At 39.3% G+C, this 21,555-nt stretch overlaps 1 protein-coding gene across 3 annotated transcripts in view; it reads right to left on the bottom strand.

The window, feature by feature from the left end:
- Nucleotides 1-21,555, bottom strand: part of LOC137166958 (disks large homolog 2-like) — a 623,160-nt gene that overhangs the window by 62,175 nt on the left and 539,430 nt on the right. For all 3 annotated transcript variants that reach the window (XM_067568887.1, XM_067568895.1, XM_067568902.1), the window contains 2 exons: nt 15,164-15,340; nt 2,020-2,095 (listed from right to left, as the gene is read on the bottom strand). In XM_067568887.1, the coding sequence (XP_067424988.1) occupies nt 2,020-2,095; nt 15,164-15,340 (253 nt within the window). The remainder of the gene's footprint in view (nt 1-2,019; nt 2,096-15,163; nt 15,341-21,555) is intronic.

The raw sequence follows: 21,555 nt of genomic DNA, 5'->3' as shown, positions 1-21,555 counted from the left end.
AAGAAGGATAAATTACTATAACACAGGGTGTAGTCTCTGCATATAAATTAAACTTTTTATTGCCACACTGATGTTTTTAATTAAACAGTGATCTATTTTATTCCTTCTCTGCCTGTTTTCCACATGAGTTTACATGATGTTTTCACATATAGTCTCTAAATAGATTTGTGGTTTTTTTAAGAAGGGAAAAACAGATTTTAGCATAGATTAACAAATAAAATTAGATTTCCAATGGGTTGAACAGCCTGATTCTTTAATTAAGCAACTTCCTAAATGTCGCAACAAGCAATGGAATGAGTGGCTAGAAGATTAATGTTATATTGATGGCAAAGATAGAAGAACAATGCAGGAAATTATGGGATAATTAAATTCTCACTGGCTCTGGTAAGGAGCGTTAGTAACATGAATGGATAATTCCGAAAGGCTCTGACAATATACAGGAAAGGGACATTTAAAGAAATGATCTGATTGATGATATACAGTAACTGTTAAAAATTCTCAAGGTTGCAGAACTGTTATTTCAAATAAAAAATGTTGCTTTGACTTTGCAGGAGGTCATATTGATGATGTCACTCGCTTATGGAAATAATAATAATGTACATAGAGCCTGATTCTGGTCTCAGATATTTTGGTGTATATCTGGAAAAATTCTGTTTAAGTCAATGCAGTTGTTCTTAATTTGCAATGAGATCAGAAGGTGGTCCACACACAGTAGACAAAAGATGCTATTTGCAAGCATGAGTTTCTTAAGATGTTTGCAAAAGAAATATTGTGTGTAGTATGCTAGCATCTGGATTTCCCACTGAAACTCCATTATGCTAGGTGCTGTATACGCCCATAGTAAGACACTCCCTGCCCTAAAGAGCTTACAGTCTAAATAGACAAGATAGAAAAAGACTGGGAGAAAGGAAGTATCATTCCGATTTCCATGGATGAGGAACTGAGGCACAACAAAATTGAGAGTGGGATTTTCAGAAGCACTCAGTATTGGCCCAACTCTGCTCCTATTGAAGTCTATGGGAGTTTTATGCTGATGGCTTTTGAAAATCCCATCCTATTGCTAAAGCCCTTACTTATGAGTATAGTCCCACTGAAGTCATTTGGGCTGTCTGCACATGTAAAGACTGGTAGAATAGGATCTGTAATGTATTCACCTACTTCTATAAATGTGAAAAATGTCTCAGTGGAAAATTATAGTTTAATATAAATGATTATTGTAATTTTTTATATTACTACACTTTTTTTACAACTCTTACCATCCAGGTAAGATAAAATACAGAATATTAGACTAACCACTACTTTGCATTCTTCAAAATGTCATATTAATCAACTAGTAGAAATTCCAGAACATGCTTTGGATTTCTAGAACAGTGAGATTCTTCTGTATTAATATGCCAATGGAAGGGGAATTTAAACAAAAGAAGTTTAACCAGTTAGAATCATCCCTTCTGGAAATATTTTGCTTGTAAACAAACAAGTTCAAAATTACATTCTGGGCTAGCTGATCCTTTGTGCTTACTATGGTACAAGTCTCTGTTCAATGTCTGTCACAATCATAGAAGTATTAAATCAGAAACAAACTGTCCTTCTCCGACTGGTACTTTCAACCTTGCTATTAGTTTTCACAACTTTTGAAGTAAGGGGGATTCATTTCCCTGTCTGTCTCACTGTATTTCTTTAAACAAACATACATGTCAATGAATTTTGAAAGTCTTCCTTTCCCAAGCCAGTACTTAACTAAATCCTACCAATAACAGAATGCTATTTCTTTTCTCTCTATCTGCCTGTTAGGAGGCAATGTCACCAGGTACTACAGTAAAAAGGATATTAATTATTGAGCAGATCATGTCATACTCTAGACCTTTCACCATAGTCCAAACTTTATTTAAAACTATCTCACATTCTCCTTCTTGAGTTGTCATCATATGCTCAATTTTAAAAATGTATATTGCAATTGCATTTAACTCTTTGGCAACAGAGAAATTCTGGCATCTTTTATTAGGTTTTTTGTTTACATACCCCTTTTGCATCAATCACACCAGGTTTTGCATTAAACTTCACAGTCTTCAAACGTGCACGTTCCTTTCTTTCAACCCTAAGGAAAATTAAAGAAAAATAAATCATCACATGAGGATAACAATAATACTTTGTATTTATATAGCAACTTTCACCCAAGGATCTCAAAGCACTCTCTAGACACTAATTCTTACAGTACTACAGTACAATGAATTATTATTGTTATTCCCATTTTATAAATGGGTAAACTAAGAAACAGAGGTCAAGTGACTTGCCCAAAGTCACAGAACAATTCAATGGCAGAGATGGGTCTAGATCCCAGGAGTCCTGACTCCTTGTCCTCCCTTTTAATCACTGAAACCATGTTCCTTCCCAACACAAACAGATGTTGGGTATAATCTTCAAAAGCATCTAAACCCTATTTTCAAAAGTGACTCAGGCACTTATGTGACCAAGTGCCACCGACTTTCAATTAGACTAAGAGTCAGATTTTTCAATGGGAAATGCAGGTGCCTAATTACCTTTACAAATCTGGCTCTAAGTGCCAAAGTAATTTTTGAAAATGGGATTTAGACTCTTAAATCACTTGAGCGCTTTTGAAAATTTTACCCTTGGAAGATAACATTCAATATCTTTAAGCATGAATTTACTGTTTTCAAGACTAGCTGAAACATTAGTTAAAAATTCTCATCTGAAATATGTAGGGATGCTGTATGTTAAATTATACTCCTTTTCCAGTGCAGAGAAGTTTTTGCTTGAGGCCTTTAAATTACTTTATATCTGTATAGGCTCACCTAAAATGGTATTTCTGTGGAGACTTACAATGCTTGGAGGCAGGAGAGAGAGATGGTCATAGCCACTCAAAGTCATTACGAATTGGATTTGCATACGCCTTATAAAATATTGTCCTACACAAACATGATTCATCTCAAGCAGACAGGGGATGTGAAAAACCCACTTTTTCTTCTGTTTGATTCAACACTAGCTAAAGTATTTGATTATTGAAAACAAATATTAGGGGATTGCGTGGGAGTTGATACTTTGGGATGGCAGTGGATATGGCAGATGGCTGAGTATGGTATTGATGATACAGATATTAGAATACTGCATACAGTTTTGGTTTAAAAGGGATGTTGAAAAACTGGAGAGGGTAAAGAAAAGAGCCACAAAAATGGTTTGAAGGCTGGAGAAAATGCCTTACAGTGAAAGCTCAATTTGGTTTGTTTATCAAAAGGAAGCTTGAGAGATGACTTGATTAGTGTTTAAGTATCTTCAGTGGAAGAAGATACCAGGTACTACGGGGTTCTTTAATCTAGCAGAAGAAGGCATAAAAAGAACTCATGGTTGGAAGCTGAAATCAAATAAATTCAAATTAGAAATATAGGCACAAATTTTTATCTGAGTTTGATTAACCACTGGAACAAACTACCAACAAATTAGTGGATTCTCTATCTCTTGGTATCTTTAAATCAAGACTGGATACCTTTTTGGAAGCTATGCTTTAGTCAAACACAAGTTAGTGGCCTCAACAGGGGTTTAACTGAGTGAAATTTTAGTGGCCTGTGATATACAGATCAGATTAGATCTAATGGTGTCTTTTGGCCTTAAACTCTATGAATCTATCCATCTTTGAGTGGACTAACAATATGTTCAAAGGAAGTGTGATTAAAATTTAAAGTGCATTAACATAATGAAATTCATGCAGCATATGGCATAATATTGAAAACTATACTATATGAATCTTGGGAATTTGGAAAGCGCATAATTAAATATGCATTACTACAAGCATCTGATGTATTATATAGTGCACCCTTTAGAACTGCAAGAACGGAATGCTTAAATAATGGGAAATTAAAAATAATCTAAAGCAAAAGAGAGAGATAAATAAAGGAAAACAAAACACACAAAAAACCCAGGAAACAAATACTAAGGAAGCAGGAAAAAAGGGAGGAGTCAGTCAGTCTCTTCCTCATCTTCATTGATATGGGTATTATAAAAGATGTCATTGAGCAGCCTTGCAAAATCATCAGGAGAATTTACTAGTCCAGGCACAAAAATCTGATCACCCCTTTATAATGGAAAATGTTCAAAATTATTAATGGTTCTAGAAGATCTGGTGAGTACAATATCACAAAGCTAGCCTACAAGTCTACTCTCCTCTGACCTGTACTGGGCAGTGAATGCTTGGGAAGCAAGTAAGGAGTGTTAGATAATCCAGATTTGTCTAAATATTCCTTTTTTCCCATCTGTCTAGTGCAGTTTCTCACATAAGAAGCAGGATTAGGTACATATAGATCATCTAGTTCCTGAGGCTAAGGACAGAGATCTGCTAGTTTCTGAGTAGCAATGGTAATTGGTTGATTTTTAAAAAAAATAAAATAAAGTCTAGTCTTTTCATAGAACAATAATTAACACAACATGCTCCTTCTATCTGAGTGGGCTTTTATTTTTCTTACTGACAAACACTGAATGCAGGTTACTATAGTTACAGTTGAATTTTGGAATAAATGTGGAATGTTCATATGAAAACAACTGAAATTCAGTCAGTGATATTAAAGCCAAAGGAACAGAATTTTAAAGTAACAGATGAAGCCCCATAACAAAACGGGTAAAAAATGAAGACTTGAGGCTGTGTAATCTCCTAAATAGGAGGGATGCCTGCTGAGAAAATAATTTGCTCAAAGCTGAACACAGTTTTCTAATTACTAATCTGTGTTAATATTAATTCTCATTCCTATCTTTCCTAACCTTCTAATGTAGCTGCTTTGGATTTTATTTCTGTTTCCTGGTACAGAGAAACTTGAAAATGAGCCACAAAAACAGATCTGGTTTATGTAATGCCTCAAAATGACTCTAGCAATAATGCAGACATCACACTGCTATTTGCAGGCAATGCAGACAAAATATATGCTACAAACAATCTACATTGCCTTGAAAGATATATAAATAATAAATGTAGTAAACTGCCATTAATACTCCAGACACATTCACTACAAGCATTTATAAATGTTTATATTGCCTATGGAAAATTGAGTGTTTCATAACCTAAAGATATATTATAGTTAGCACAAGTAGTGGCATTTAAAGTTAAAATCTCCCAACACTTTCCATTTCAAGACACTATAACTTTGCCAAATTTTAACCTTTTAGGCTGACATTTCTCATGCCAGGTGTTTGCCTTGGGAGAATTTTATTTTTTTTAAAGTTTCAGCTAAAATGCTTCAGTTGTTAAAAATTCTTTCAGCCATTTGGCTGGGAAACTTGTTCCTCCATCTTTTGGAGGAATTCATTCAAATCTGGCAGCGGGGTTTCTGTGGTGTCAGGGACGTGCCCTTTGTTTTTCCTGTGGATATTTGGCCAAGTTATAAGTCTGAAGAATTGTGTCTTGCATGTGCTCAGCACAGACTCGTTAGAGTTTTGTAGCTAAATTCTCCAAAGACTGCATCTACACTGAGAACAGAGAGACTCTGTTCTTTGCTCGCAATCTGATAATGCCCAGGTAGCATGGAGGAGGAGGAACCATTCTGGCTCAAATCAGAGTGGTAAGGGACAGTGATTGGCTGAAGAGCTACAGGTCTATGTGTGCGGGTGGGGCAGGAGCAGGAACTCAAGGGAGAGGGTGGGAGAGGGGTACAGGGTTAGGAGTCATAGCTGAGAGAAGGGAGAGGCAGGAGCGGATGGGAGAAGGGACGGCAGGAGCCATGGAAGGATAGGAGCAGTGGAAAGGGAAAATGGACAGGAGTTGGAAAACAGGATCAGAAGGGGACAGGGAGAGGCCAGGGGAAGAGGGCCAGAGGGTCTGTAACTATTAAAGCACACTCTTCTATTGAACCTGAAACTGAACACATTATTCCCAAGTCTCAACGTTCCTTTGCTGTGAAACACCGGCAAAGTGTGTGTCCCGTCACCTCTAGTGGCAGGTCCCCATAGAAGATACTTTGTACTTTCCACTGCTACTAGTTACTCCATTAGCCCATGCGGTGGAGGACTGTGCAGTGGTTCTAAGATCTCAACCCTGAAGATGACCCATGTGGGGGGTCAGTATAGTTCCACATGATAGAACTTCTGTTTTTTCAATTTTAAGTTTTGTTAAAAGTTACACCACAAAAAACTAATTTGCAAAAGCAAGTATTCAGAAATGAAAAATCAGGCCTTAGGTTTCTTAGACTGGCCATTCAAAATTAGTTTAAACCGCAGACAGTTTTGGCTTTAATCTCTCTGTCTCTATTCCTCATGTGTAAAATGAAGATAATAATTCTAATTCATCTCACTGGGTGCTATGAAGGAAGATAAACTGATTAATGTTTATAAAGGTACTAAGAAGAGCCCATGCAGAAATTAATAATTCTTTATTCAGTGCAGGATTTGGCTGGTGTGCAAAAAATAGTGCACAAAATGATGCACAGAAAAAAATACCGAATAACTACCAGTGGAACAAGCACCATCTAATCCCTAATGAGCAGGTGTATTGTAGAAAATATAGCATGTGATCATGTAATTAAAGACTGTATCATAATGTATATGCACAATGGGGGTCGAATTAAGGTTTTAGTTGCAACCTTAATTCTGGCATTTCCTAACTTGTGAGCGCTTGACATTGCAACTTTAATGTTCTTTTAACATTTTTGTATGTAATAAATTTGTATTTATATATATATATGTATGAACTTAAAGCCTTTTTATTTGCAAAGACCATTGGAAATCAGGGTTTTGTGATTCTCTTGCAACAGTTGAAATTGCAGACACCTAAATAATGTATGAATCTACATTCTTTACACTGCTTTAGGTGTTAGCAACACCAACAACAAGGAAAGCATAACACCCTGAACTCCAGTTTTGGCAGATGAGTAAGGAACTGATTTTCAACTGGTGGATTTAAAACAGGGTGTCAAATTTTAAATTCACTTCTTCCGCACAAAGCCAGATTACTTGAGCTTTTTGCATGGAGTGAAGTGCGGTGGTGGCTATTCACCCCCCCTAACTTATATGGGTTGGGACTGCAGCACAGTCAATTTGCAACTGCTACTCCAGCTCACAGGCCACTGCCTTTCCATGCTCCACATATAGGAGTTCTGGTCCACTACAACTATGTAGCCACAGATCCTGTGTCCCCTTGACTGGCCCACTGAAGTCTTGCAAATGTCACTCACCCTCAATCTGCTTAGTTCCAGGCACAAAGTCTGATTTTTTAGAGCTAGTGAGAAAACCCATTTCGTGAATCCTTCCGCTTTCCCCTCACATCTCTGTTGATTTCTCCAGATAATGGTTCTAAACACACAGAGCAAGGATAGGGGAAGGGGATTTCCCTCTCAGAACTAGAGATTGGGATTTCCTGCCAATGCTAAACAATAGCATATTTATGGCTGCAGAATCTGGGCTGTCTGATTAGGCTGATTGGGTTGATAAAATATTACAGTTTACATTTGGGTTTTTAAAATCTCACCTACTTGAATTCATTCCTGTCAATCATTAAACTGGGATCCTTCAAATAATAAACTTAAATAAATAAATTCAGCAGAACTAAGATCCATATACTAGTGAAACTCACTGCTACCAATATACTTGGGCCAATTTCTAGCCTGGCATAACTAGACACAACTCCAAACGACTTCAACAGAGTTGGGCCTGTTTATACTATGGCTGAATGAGGCTATGGGTAAGGTTTTCAAAGTCACCAAAGTGACTTCAGATCTTAAGTATCATTTTCAAAAGTGACGTAGACAATTGGGCACGTAGCAACCTAAACCGCATGGATTTTCAGTGAGACTTAGGCACATTTGCAAATGGGGCATAATCTCATACCTGAATTAGGAGCTTTTAAAAAATTTTATCCAATGCCTTTAAATCTCAGTAATATCAAATAAGTGGGGTTCTGGTTTCCATTTACAAAACAAAATGAATAGTTTAGTGGTTTGCCATTGCGTGATCTGAAGAGCCTGCATTTGTGGCCTTATGAGACAAATTCTTACTTCAGTCACAATGGAGTAAATCCTGAATAATGCTACAGTGGAGTTATTCAGGTTTACACAGATGTAGCTGAGAGCAGAAGCTGATTCTAGGTGCTTACCAATGGAAAGGGACCTACAAGTAAAATTTTCAAAAGTGCCTAAGTGAATTATGAGCATAAGTCCAATGATCAAAAATGATAATTTTGAAATCTATTGACTTTCAACGAAAACTTAGTTTCCTTAATACCTAAATTGCTTCTGAAAATGGGACTAGGAACTTTTGAAAATTTTACTCTAACTCTTTTGGATAAACTGGAAACACAAAAAAGCTACATGCAGATTCACCACATATGAATGTGTTACTGGCAAGGATCACGCCCTTGTAGAAGCAATGGTACCGAACAAACAAGTGCATTTCCAACCAGGCTGCAGCTGCACTGACCAAGTACTTGCCTTGACAACATACACTGAGCAAGATTCCAGTGAAAACTCAAGTCTGGGGCAGCTTTTTCAGGCTTATCTGCTGTTGACAACATGATATGAAGGAATGGCTTCCCCCTGAAAGCCAGCAAAATTATCCCAGGCAACGATAAAATTCTTCTAAGACATTCTGACCAACCTTTCATGTTTTTCTTGGTAACTAGGTCAGCAGGCCACGCAGTCTCCTACCCCAGGTATCAGTCTTAGCAACCACCCTGTTTAATATCCACACAAGTGGCCTTCTTCTTCTTCTTCTTCTTCTTCTCATCACAGACATGTATGCTTATGACATTGCTTTGATCACACAGGCACATGTTTTACCTACACGGAATAAATCCTCACTAAGGGTGAAGATGAAGAACATTTCTTATACTGAGGGCTAAACCCAAACATCATTAAGACTATTGTGTCAGCATTTCATCTAAACAATCAAATGACTAGGGAGGAACAGCACATGGACTTCTGTGGCTGTCAGATAAAGCACGATCCCACCCTGAAATATCTTGGTGTGACATAACACAGAAGCCCACATACAACCAGCACCTGAAAAATATTCACGACAAAATAAAGATGCATCTAGAAACTGGTAGGAATGACCTGGGGAGGCAATGCAAAAACTTTTACAGACCTCTTCACTGGCCCTTGTCTACTGAACTGCAAAATACTGCTCACTCATCTGGACATGGAGCTCCCACATATTGCTTGTTGGTTGTCAATTTAAGAGTGTCATGAGAATTAATATGGGCATAGTAAAATCAATGCCTCAGCCATGGTTTCTTATACTGTGCACAATGATAAAGAGCATAGTAAGAAAAGGTACTAAATAGAAGAGTGAAACATAAAATGTGTGAGGAAATTTGCTTTATCTTACACCTTTCTGTTAGTCATTTTCCTTCTGCCTTACTCTATCTTCCTGTTGGCATATGAGTTTTGCCCACACACTGAATTCCAGATCAGTGTAAATATGTTTTACCATTTCCTCCCACTTTCAGACCAACTTACCGCACGCAGTACACAACTTCTCCATCACTTACATCCCTACTCAGTTCGGCCCAGAAACGTCCAAGCAAGTTGCAAGCATTCATGCAAGATCTGATTTTGACCATAAATGTCCATTCTCCAACTGATTTTTGAGCAATATTAAAAAGCTAATTAAGTGGCTTTTTATTGAAACAACACATGTAAATGCACTAGGACAAAAACTGTTCCCTCTCTGAAAAATTCAGATCTTCTTAATCAGCAGTTTGCCAATTGATGGTAGCTCAGCACCTGTTTATTATCCTATAAAAACAGTACAGTTACTATTCTGGAAAAAAGTGCTATTGAAAGATTGGGGAGGAAAAATCCTTTTAACCTGCTTAAAGATTCAGACTTCATGAGCTGTTACAAGAAAGTAATTGACTTGCCACACTCCCATGAAGCGATCTTGATGGTTAATGGCCTTTGTGAAAGCTAATTTTATTTTAAATTGAAAAATATTAATAAAGTTCATCTTATGTAAAAATGTTTCCTGCAAGGAAACACACTTTCAGTGAAGCTTGTGGGTAATGCTTTCCTGGACTCACAGTACATCCTTATTCCTACAGTGATGATGTTCCTCCTGCTTGCAAAAGACTAAGGAGAGAGTTATATACACGTGCATATCAATTTTATTCTATATTTATCTTTTCCCATTAGATTAGCAACTGTGCTGAAGTAATTCACTTTTGATAAAGCTGACACGACTATGCTATTTTAAAAAGCTTTATCTTTGTGGGATTAAAATCTTGAGGGATTCTTAAAAAGGTAGCTAATTTAGAAGAGAAACATTATAAGTAATACCCAGTTGAGTGGATAAACATGTCCTTCTGACAAGTCGGGCGGAATAACAAATTTAAGATTCCTTTTTACCCAGAAGGATTTTTGCAATAGGCAAACCCCTGGTTACTTGTCCTTGAAAAATGTTTATGAAAGACTTTGTGTTCTTTTTTTCAATCTTTTGCCCTTTGGAATCTAAGAAGAAAAAGATCATTGGGCCCTGCAAGCTTTGTACATTTGAAAAGAGCTTGACAGACTGATATCACTTTATATATCTGTTCTGTAAAATATAGATATAATTTGCATAGACCCCTATGGTCATATGTATTTAAAGCATTTGAAGATGGTGGTCTCAGAATTACTTCAAATCTGATAGGAGGTTTTGTGGTTGGATACATTTAAGACAAAAGAAGGATTAGAGTGAATTAATCCTGCTTCTGTTGAAGTCACAGGCAAAGCTCTCATTGATTTCAGAGGCAGCAGGAGCGGGTTGGTACCATACAGGGCTAGATGATGATGATACAATCTACATTAAGTTAAAGACACTCAATTCATTGCAATTTGGATCCTTAGAGTGAATTCATGCAGCTCTTACTCAGACAGCAGGAAAAGATGTGGGCCGATATATATGCATTGGCAAACAGAGTACTGAAGCTTAGACTGACATTCATACACCAGCATTGAAGCAGGTAACTGGTTCACGGTTTCTTTCACTGAGCCTAATGTCATCCGTGTCAAAGTGACATCACTTTACAGCAAGATGGCCACTCTGCACACCCACCCAACATGAGGGTACATTACAACTGTAATTAGAAACAGACATCTTCATGGTGATGAGAACTTGGTAGCTCAGGGAACTTTTGGACCTCAGGCCAAAATAGGAGCAGTTTTGCCTTTAAGAGTGAGTGAACTGCTTCCTATAACGCCAAAGCCATGATCAGTGAGACCTCAATTCTGCGAGGCACTCAGCACCCTCACCTCAATTCTCACTGAAGTCATTGGCAGTTAAGAGCGCTAACCAATTCACATGATCAGGCCTTTATGAGTGGGAGCTAGATGGACCAGGACTGTGGTACTCTGATTGTTCAATACAGAATTAAACCTCCTGTCTCTGTTGCACAGTGCTAATGGCTCGAAATTCTCTCTTAAGGAAGGGCTTCTCAGTTGTCAAGAAAATAACAAATCCATGCGCAAGTGACCACATCTAAATCTAATGACAGATTGCTTTCAAATTCCATTTAACTGATTGAGAGTTAAGGGCTGGAAACCAACACATCCCAGAGTGAGTCATGGGCAGCAATTCCCTTGAAGCTATAAATTACGACCTCTTGTGGTTTAGAGAAAAGAAAACTGAACATTGATTTAGCATTGGAAATTTCTCTCATATGCTCATGCTTTAATGTGCCTGTTTGAGAGGCCCCACTCCAAAAAAATGTAGAAAAAACAGTAAATCGGGCACTTGGAAGGTGATTATCATAGACAGTTCCCTAAGTAAGAACTTAATTATGTTGATTGCTCCCACTGTAAATACTGGAGTCAAAATTCTATTACAGAAGAGGTTAATGGCTTAAGTACTGCAAGAAAAAAAAGGTTATTTTCTATTGTTTTCAATTATAATTAATATATTAATTTTACACAAGGTCGTTCTAGATGATCAGAAGGGCCAAAGTGCTCAGAATGCAGTGCAGACAACAGAATAATATGCCACCTTCATAAAATACAAACAAAGTGAGCGGACCAAAGGGCAAAAAAAGGAAAAAGAGGAATTGAAAAGAACTTTGGTAAATATAGGGCCAATTGTGATGGGTCTACAAAAATTGTTTTTGATTTTTGGGGAGGAGAAGGTACTTTAAAATGTTTTTTAAAAGTAACAGGGACAAATGAGAAGAATTCCACAAGGAATGAGTTGCACTTTGTAGACCCCTTCAAAGGACAGGCCTAGTCATGTGCAGATTTCAAAAGCAAATGGTTAGACAATTTGTGAATGTAGATTTAGAGTGTAGAGACTGCCAATATCAGGATCTAACACTAGGTATTGAAAGTAGCCAGAGCCCACACCTATTTTTAAGTCTTTGGGCTATTCACAACCAATTGGTTTAAGTATGTCTTTGACTATTTGTTATTTGCTTCTGATATGTGATTAGTCACCTATTTTATGGTTTCCTGATTGGTTGCCGGAAATGTTTATAAATTGAAGGAGAGAGATTCATAAGGTTTTCACATGACTGCATAAAACAGCCCCTAGAATACATTCTTCCCCTAGCTGATAGAACCATAGGACTCTGCTGACCAGCAAAATGGCTCAGGCTACAACACAGAGCTGCCACTGATCCTTCCCCCCCTGCCATAGCACCATCTAGCAAATGGGAAAGATTTTGCTGTTAGATTTTGTGTGTGTGTGTGTGGCTTTTTTTTGGGTACATGTATTTCAATTTGTACACAAATAATGTCATATGTACAACAACAGAACCCTTGGCGAGTGATTGGTTCATGATGCAATCTGATTTTTGTTGTTAATTTAAATGACCAATACTTAATTTTATAAAGTGACTACTTCAACATAAAGCCAACTGAAGGTCAATGGAAAGACTCCCATTGACTTCACTGGATTTTGGATCAGGTCTCATATGCTCAGTAAACTCTTTTCAGAAGAAATTTTAACTTTGAATGTATACGGTACATATAATTGGCTGATTCTCTGCAGCACAGCAGTTTGTGCAATTATGTACACCCATGCTATGTAAGTATAACAATATTCTGATTTAGGTAGCATTTTACACGTACTTTGCTCTGGTGTAAATGACTACATAAGATGCAGGACAATGGATAATGGCAATCAGGCTCAATGACTCTGAAGATACTATTGTGTCCATAGTATGAACTTGCATTCATTTTTAAGACACAGCTTTAAAAAAAAAAAAAATCTATCTTGTACAACTGGATCCTTTCTGACCTAAATAACTGCAAAAAACGAACCTGCATTACATCAATACATGTTTAAAGTGGGACAAGGGAAAGGACTTTTTAAAATGGGGGAAAATATACCCTTTCTCCCTGGAGGACCTACTCAGTGCTAGATTTATGAACAACACATGAACAAAAGTGTTTATACAAGAAACACTGAATTAATTAATCTTGAATGGTAATGGCATTAATATGGGCTGATCACATTTCAGTGAAGGGTTTTCTGGAGAAAAACTTCAATTTGTCATGGGGAAAGGGCCTACTCCCACCATAACAAAGAAAGGCCTTGTCAGAATAAGATGAATAAACATTTAGATGACATTATCCAGCTTTGTTGCATGTATTTAGACTCCTAGAATTTGTTGGTCTCTTTCACTAACAATCACAGCAGAGAAAAATGTGATGTCCATTTGGAACCATTGGAGCAGGCAGACAGGCAGCCTCCATTGTGTTTTCCAAACTTCTCCAACTCACTGCTGATTCAGTAGTATGAGGAGTAGAGAGCACTGTAATTGTACCTGTAACATTACAAATTCAAGTGCCACATTTCAAGACTCTATGCAATCTATTTCCTGCTTACTTCTCTGCTCTTATCTCATTTTGCATCACTCTCTACTCTGTCTAAGTTGTACAACAAACCACATCTTTCTCCAACTCCTGTCTGCATAGCTTTCTTCAGGCTCCCCCATTTCCCTGCAGCCCTGTCCCTGAGTGGGTCCAAAATGCCTCCACATATTTGTCCCACCTAAAAGCAATCTTTTGCAAGTAGATCAATAATTCTTAGGCCCACGCATCCTCTCCCACCTACAGAAAAAGATCACACATATTGAACCAACAAGACACAAGTCTAACGTCACCCTTTAATCAGTTGTTTTTGTTGTTTCCCCGACTCCCTTATTTTGTATATCATAAATTTCGAGGATTTATACCTTTTTATACTATGGACCACAACTTAGAGAGAGAAAATCTTATGAAGTCCTCCTGCTTCTATTCATGATTGCTTGGACCACTACTCCTGCATTCATAATCCCATAGAAAACCCTAAGGCAATTATAGCAACAGCTTACATGGAAAATTAACATTAGGAAAGTATTTACTATATTTTGTCAATATCTAGATACCTAGAATGCCCATGTCAATGTGATATTGTAAGGAATTTTTAAGTCTCCATTGTTTAACAAAAACAATGAGCAAGGATAACACTCTGTGATCATCCAGTTCTTTGTAGAACAATACCAGGTGCTCTGCAGGCAACCTGTGATCCAATATATCTCATTGTAACCAAATTGTGCAACCATTTTTATTAAATCTAGAATCGAAATGACTGTAGATAGAAGGTTTATATCTGACCTGGAACTAATATTCCAAAGGAGCAGTTTGGTTTGGTTTGAAAGAATTCATTCTCTTCCATGCCACTTCAGTTTTTGACCTCTCTACTAAAACTATCAACAAAGATACCAACAAATATCTATTTCAGTGGCAGCTTTGATATTTGATGAAATCAACAACTAATTCACTAAGGCAATCCATCAGACAGTTTAGACTGCAAAAAATATCAGTAACATTTAGATAGTACATTTCCCCATGAGTCCATCACAGCTAAACAAAGATATATTCAGATTTATTTTAGAGATTTAGCTAATTTCAATTTGTCTGGTTTTAACTTCCAGCCACTGATTCTGGTTATGCCTTTCACTGCTAGAGACTTCAACTATCTGGTATGTTCTCCCCAAAAGACATGTATGCAACATAATCAAGTTACCTCTTAATCTTCCTTTTGATAAACTGAACAGATTGAGTTCTTTAAGACACTTTCCCCAGCCCTTGTATAATTTTTATGACTCTTCTTTGTACCTTCTCTTATATTTTATTAGATTAGTGCACATTGTTTTTGGAATAAAACTCAAACTTTTGCACGTTTGTGCCAAATGAAGTAGAAAAGCAGCAATTATACATACCTTCTTTTGCTGGGTATAACTCCCATCTCCTCGCTGTCTCCTTCCTGCATGACCCTCCTCGCCTGCCACCACTCATCATCGGAGGCGTTGATAACGTGCAGGATGTCTCCGTACTTGAAACTGAGCCCTTGACTTGGAAGGCCACTGTCCTTGCTTTTGTCATAGTCAAACATGGCTCTGGGGAAGGAAAATAAGGGTATGAAAACACGCAATTATACCAATCTTGACAGCATTTACTACTGAACAGCTTCTTGTATTTTAAGCCCCTCTTACTTCTTTCAATAGGGATCATAAGAATTATCTCTTCCTAATATAAACCAATTAGTGAAGTACCTTATTACCTATTTTATTTCATTTATTCATTAATTGGAGAGTTTCACGGATAAAATATTCATGATACCATGCATTTGTTTAAAAAAATCTCTCGCTTGTAAAGGTTAGACTCATGTCTGTGACAATTTATGATTATAATAGTGTCCCCTTCTTGTCTTCCTACAAAACATACCATCGTATCTGAGTAGAAGTGAAAGATGTAACAAGGACAGTATGACAACTAACTAGAAAGAAGAGCGTGCTAAATTTTTAGGGCCAAATTCTATTTCCACTGAAGTCAATGGGAGTTTTGCCATTGGTTTCAAGTGAAGCCAGACATTGTGCTCATAGGGCTAGATCCTGTAACTGGATTTATGTGGTTTGACAGGGTCAGACTAGATGGCTACTGGAGAGTGCTACTATTTGCAAACTGGGAAGTGGGCAGGCACTAGCCTGCCCACTGCCTAAGGCCCCTCCCCCAGCCTAAGGGGAGGAGCCACCAGACCCAGAACGCAACTGAATACGGTACTGGAGCGTGCTAGAAGGCCAATATATCAGCCCCAGGCTCAGCAAGTCCCTTTTCCCCTGGTAGCTGCGCAGGACTTACTCCAGGTTAATTAACACACCTGGAGCCAATCAAGGCACTGCCCAGGACATGTTAAAAGCCTCCCCTCCAGAGAAAGGGTGTGGCTAGAATGTGGCTATTCCAGTACACTGTCCTCCCCTTCAGACTACATAGGGCCCCAGACACCTTTTAATGCCTTATGGAGAAGTTGTTGCACCCCCCATGCCAGCTATGCCACTGCATACCTGGATGACATGATTATCCATACCCCAGACTGGGAAACCCATCTGGGAATGGTGGAAGCAGTACTGAATACCCTTACAGCAAATCGAGCCAAGTGTGCCATAGGACTATCAGAAGCTAAATATCTTGGCTACATTATGGGAAGAGGTGTAGTGAAGCCCCAAGTGAATAAGCTGGAGGCCATCCAAAATTGACCCCGACCAAACCAGAAGAAACAGGTCCAAGCATTCCTGGGCATAATGGGGTATTATCGGCGATTCATCCCCCACTTCACCACCAGAGCAAGTCCCCTGATGGACCTGGTAAAGGCTCAGGGCCCTGAAATGGACTGACAAGGTGGATGAGGCCTTCATGGACCTATGGACTGCCCTCTGAAGTACCCCCGTACTTGTGGCCCCGGACTTAACAAAGGAATTTATACTACAGATGGATGCATCCAAGGTAGAGTGGGGGATGTCCTATCACAGTTGGTGGGAAAAGATGAACACCCCATTCTCTACCTCAGCAGAAAGCTCCTTCCGAGGGAACAGAAATATGCAGTGGTGGAGAAGGAGTGCTTTGCTGTCAAGTGAACCATGGAAACTCTCATTTATTATCTGCTAGGCCGAAAAATTACCCTCGTGACCGACCATGCCCCCCTTCAGTGGATGCAGTGGAACAAAGAAGACTGCAAGGGTGACCAGGTGGTTCCTGTTCCTCCAGCTATTCCAATTTACCATCCAACACAGGGCCAGGAGCTGCCATGACAATGCGGATAGCCTCTCCTGGGTGCACTGGCTAGCAACCCAAGTTGCCCAACCCCGTGATGTTGAGTGGGGGGGGGGGGGATGTGACAGGGTCAGACTAGATGGCTACTGGAGAGTGCTAGAAGGCCAATATATCAGCCCCAGGCTCATCAAATCCCTTTTCCTCTGGTAGCTGAGCAGGGGTTACTCCACATTAATTAACACAGGTGGAGCCAATCAAGGCCCCGCCCATTACTTGTTAAAGGCCTCCCCTGCAGAGAAAAGGTGTGGCTAGAGTTGTGAGAGTGAGGTGAGCTACCAGAGAGTGTGTGAGAAGGCAAGACGCTGTCGTTAAACCAGGAGGGTTTAGGAGAAGGAGCAGAACGCTGGCAGGAGAGAACCCTGCAGGTACAAAGACTGGGAGAGGGAAAAATCCTGCCCAAAGAGGGCAAAGGACCTTTCCCAGGCTTGGAGGCCTACCAGAAGGGGAAGATAGAACTGGACATTTGGTTTGACACTACCATGCACAGTGGGGCTGTCTGAGGTCAAGAGCCTACCCTGGCAAGGAGGCCAGGAAGGGCCCCTATCCGAGCAGGGTCCAGACATTAAGTCATGGGGCACGGGGAAGTAACTCAGGGAAGGCTAGCTGCTTTCCTCAAGCCACAGCACAAGGCTGCTACTTGTAGGGTCCCTGGGTTGTTGCCCAGAGTCAAGGGTGGGACCACCCCCCACCCCACTCCTTACTGGCCATTCACTGGCGGGGCAAGAGCCCAGCAAAGAGGCAAGGGCCTGTGAGAACCAGAGACAGGACTGGGAACCAGGAGGGAGCAGCCATCTTAGAGAGGCTGTATTACCCTCCCCCACCACTAGAGGGTGGAAGAACACTAAAGGGTGAATCAGTTCCCTGACCTACCGCTAGAAGGAAGCGCTGGACCTACCGAGGTAGAGGAAAAGCTTTGTCACAACGGGTAGGGTGTTTATATCTGCATGAAGCCTCATTGACCTCCGCGGGGCTCCATATAAGTGCAAGGGTCTGTCTCCATGAATCCAATTTTGGATCTAGCCCTCATTTTTTTCCAGCAGAAAACAATAAAATACAGTATAAAGAACCCAGAAACTAGAATTAACATTTCTTCTCCTGTGAAAATCAAATATGATTATAACGTCTAAATGCAGAATTCCTAGCTTACAATGGTCCCAAGGGGTATGTATTAATTCGTATCCCCATTGTTGGAAAAAAGGTTTGAAAATCTTTAATAGTAAACACTTTGATACGAAGGATTTACTACAATTAATTGTTGCCCATTGTAGTGCAATTGCACAGAATGGTTATAGCAGCATTATGGAGAGATTAAAAACACTCTAGGCTACTTCCGCTAATGAAAAGAATATTGTTTTTCAAATGACTTCTCTCAGTTGTTGCTGTGTTGCCTCAGGTTGTAGCTATACAACTACAGTCATTTCATAGCTGCAAGCGCTCATTTGGATGAAATTATGTAAGGAGGAAAAATACATTAAAAATAGTTTCTTCTCTTAAGGAGACTATAGTTGTGCACTGTTCAAGTGAGTGCTGGAGTGGGTTCTTTTATCCAGCTCAGCCAGTCCAGTCACTCATCCTAGATAATAAAAGATCTGGCATTATTTCACTAAACTTTATATGGTCTGTGAGGCTGATTTCACCTTTCTTCCTTTTTCCATTACAATCAAGAACTACATGAATTCAAACTCTGCACTGTGATAGCTAAGAAACTAGTGAAATCTAGCTTTCCATGAGAAATGAATGGAAAATCACATCTGGAGAAATGACAGTGCTCTCACTGCCCAATTTTAAACCAATAACCTGTTTATATTTGGATTTACAAGATGAATTATCAGGAAGCCAAACTCTGACTTTTACGAGATGCCATGAGGGCTCACCTGTATTAAAGAAAAGCATTTTCTCAACAAGTTCATTAAATAACAAGGTATCTTGATATGAAAAGCTGTAACAGTCTTATAGCCCTGTCCACAGCTTTGGCAACAATGCCAAGTATTCCTTACATACAGTAGATCCTGTATCCATCCACAATTAATTATCTCCAAGCATGTGACACCATTTTGTAAGTCAGAGAATGAGCAAGACACTTGTACTCCAGAAGTGAAAGAAATTACAGTGGAAGTCATGGAAATGCTTCATCTTTTGAAAGTTCTAAGGCAAAAGGAATAGTAGGTTTCAAAAGCTAAATGGTGGAAGGAAAGAGGTCTTTAGTTCTGAACAGACACTAAAGTCCCATGAGCTCATGCATTAATTTAAAACTGCAGATTACCATGCTGGTTGATGTTAATGATGAATGCAGACGGTAATGTTTGCTACTGACTTATATTGATTGGAGCTGTTATGTACAACACTAATTAAAATGAGATTAGAGATCTGAAACAAGAGAATTATCAAGGGCACATTTTATTGACTGAAACAGTTCTTGGCTACTGTGCATTGCAAATGTCGATTCCTGAAGGAAAATAACACAAGTGCTGATTTGAATCCCTTTTCCCTAAACATGCCGGAGGAAAAGTCATTTTGGAATTCTGACTATGGCTCTGGTAACACTGAGAACCACCTAGCAGAAACACCGTTTGCTTAGGCTGATAGTCTGGCATAGCTAAAAAACAAATGGTGGTCTTGATTATGCAAACTATTAAGCACATGAGTAATTAACTCATGGGAATAGATGGAACTAATGGTGACTTCAGTAGGATTATTCATGTCTGTAAAGTTACACACATGACGATGGATTTGTGAGATTAAGGCCTGGATTTATATTATTATTATGAGGAGGAGGAAGAGGAGCCCAAGCCATGGCCCAGGACCCCTTTTTGCTAGGTGCTGTACAAACACAGAACAAAGAGACAGTTCCTGCTCCAAACAGCTTCCAAACTAAGTATACTATCTGCACTTAGACAGAAAGCTCTTTGGGGGCAGGGACTTCCCTTATTTTATGTTGCGGCGAGGGAGGCCTATTCTGCTCCCATGGGTCCTGCACTTTCTTCGGCTACGCCGGTGGTGTGGCTGGGTGGGACCGGGGGGGGGCCCAACACTTTTGAGTACTCTATACATTATGCATAAATTCAATGAATAAATAAAAGTAATATACTGTATTTGGCATAACATCTTTCATACAAATATATCCCTAAGTGATACAGAATCTTAAAAAACAACAGAAAAAGAGGGTTATAGTTAAAAGCTGAGCAGAAGAGATGTTTTTAGATACGATTTGCAAAGAAAAGCAAACAAAGAAAATATTGCAAGATGCAGGAAGACCCTTCCACATGACAGGAGGTGCAGAGGAGAAGGCTCTTGCAGCAGGATTTTTAGGGAGCCTTTCTGTCACATGTGACATCAGCAGAGCCTTGTGATGTACTTTGTGAACTAAGAATGTAAAACATCCCCTTGGCCACAGAACTTTGCCATCTTTATTATCCTGCTAATGAAAGGTAATCATGTCTAACTACTTTTGATCTTCTTTGCTTTTGCAGATTGCATTATTCTAGGATCACAGAAATCTACTGTAGTTCATAGATTGCAGTGGAACTTTAGAAAAGTTTTGTTGCAACAAACAACTGCAATCTTCTCTGTCTTTTCCTTTATTTTTTCCCAGACTGTTACTTTAATTTAATACGCACTTGTACAACTGCAGGCCCTGCCCAGAGCTAGTGCGTGTAGAGATTCACAAATTGTTCATTTATAGAAGTCTGCTTGATGAACAGCACCAACTCAGAGACCTCAGAATCTGACTAAAGCAGAAAGAGCATACAAACAAAACAAAAACAGCAGCATCTGCTGAGGGTCACTGGAGTGGCATAACACCGAAGGATTGTTTTAGTTCAGCAAAGGAGGGAAGCAAGGGAGAATGAGTCACATTTTTTCACTGGACCATTTTAAAATGGCCTTTATCGGTGTTAAGGAAAGTCCAAGTGAGACAGTTTCACTCAGATCAATCACAGGACTACACCTTGCACATTGTGAGCAGTGAGGCTCCCAGCAAAGAGCATAGCGCAGCACTCTGCAGATAGCCTATGCAAGTTTCCTCAGATTAATGAACACAGTAATGAAACCTAGATGGAGAGGTGAAGGAATATGCCCCCAGGCTGTGGTGTGGGGAAGATTCTGAGGGAAGGCTGATGGTGACGGGATCTTAATGTAAATTTGTGTGTTGAGAAAAGGGGGCAGGTGAGAAACTCTTATTCAGAACAGAACTAGGCCCCAAAGACTGAAGACCCCAAAACCCTCCACAGCAAAGCATGTCTCTTCCTGTCTGACACACCATGGCTCCCTTTCTATTAATAAGTAGTAGGATTCACCATCAGACTGGCTGCCTGGAGGGACTGGATTTACAGCAGTTAGCTGTTGTAGGTGGCCTTCCCAGGTTCAACTATAGATTATGACACTGTCCAGGTATGCAGTGGTGTGGCCATTATGGGGCTAGTCTTTTCCTCCAGGGGGTAGTATCTGGGTGACCTGTTCCAATAAAATCATCTTTAGCATCTGGGTTCCTATCTTCGACTGAGGT

The sequence above is a fragment of the Emydura macquarii genome, unplaced genomic scaffold, assembly GCF_026122565.2.
Source record: "Emydura macquarii macquarii isolate MOO-44397 ecotype Brisbane River unplaced genomic scaffold, CSIRO-AGI_Emac_v2 contig_318, whole genome shotgun sequence".
NCBI classification, from domain to species: Eukaryota; Metazoa; Chordata; order Testudines; family Chelidae; genus Emydura; species Emydura macquarii.
This window is presented reverse-complemented; position numbering and strand designations above follow the sequence as displayed.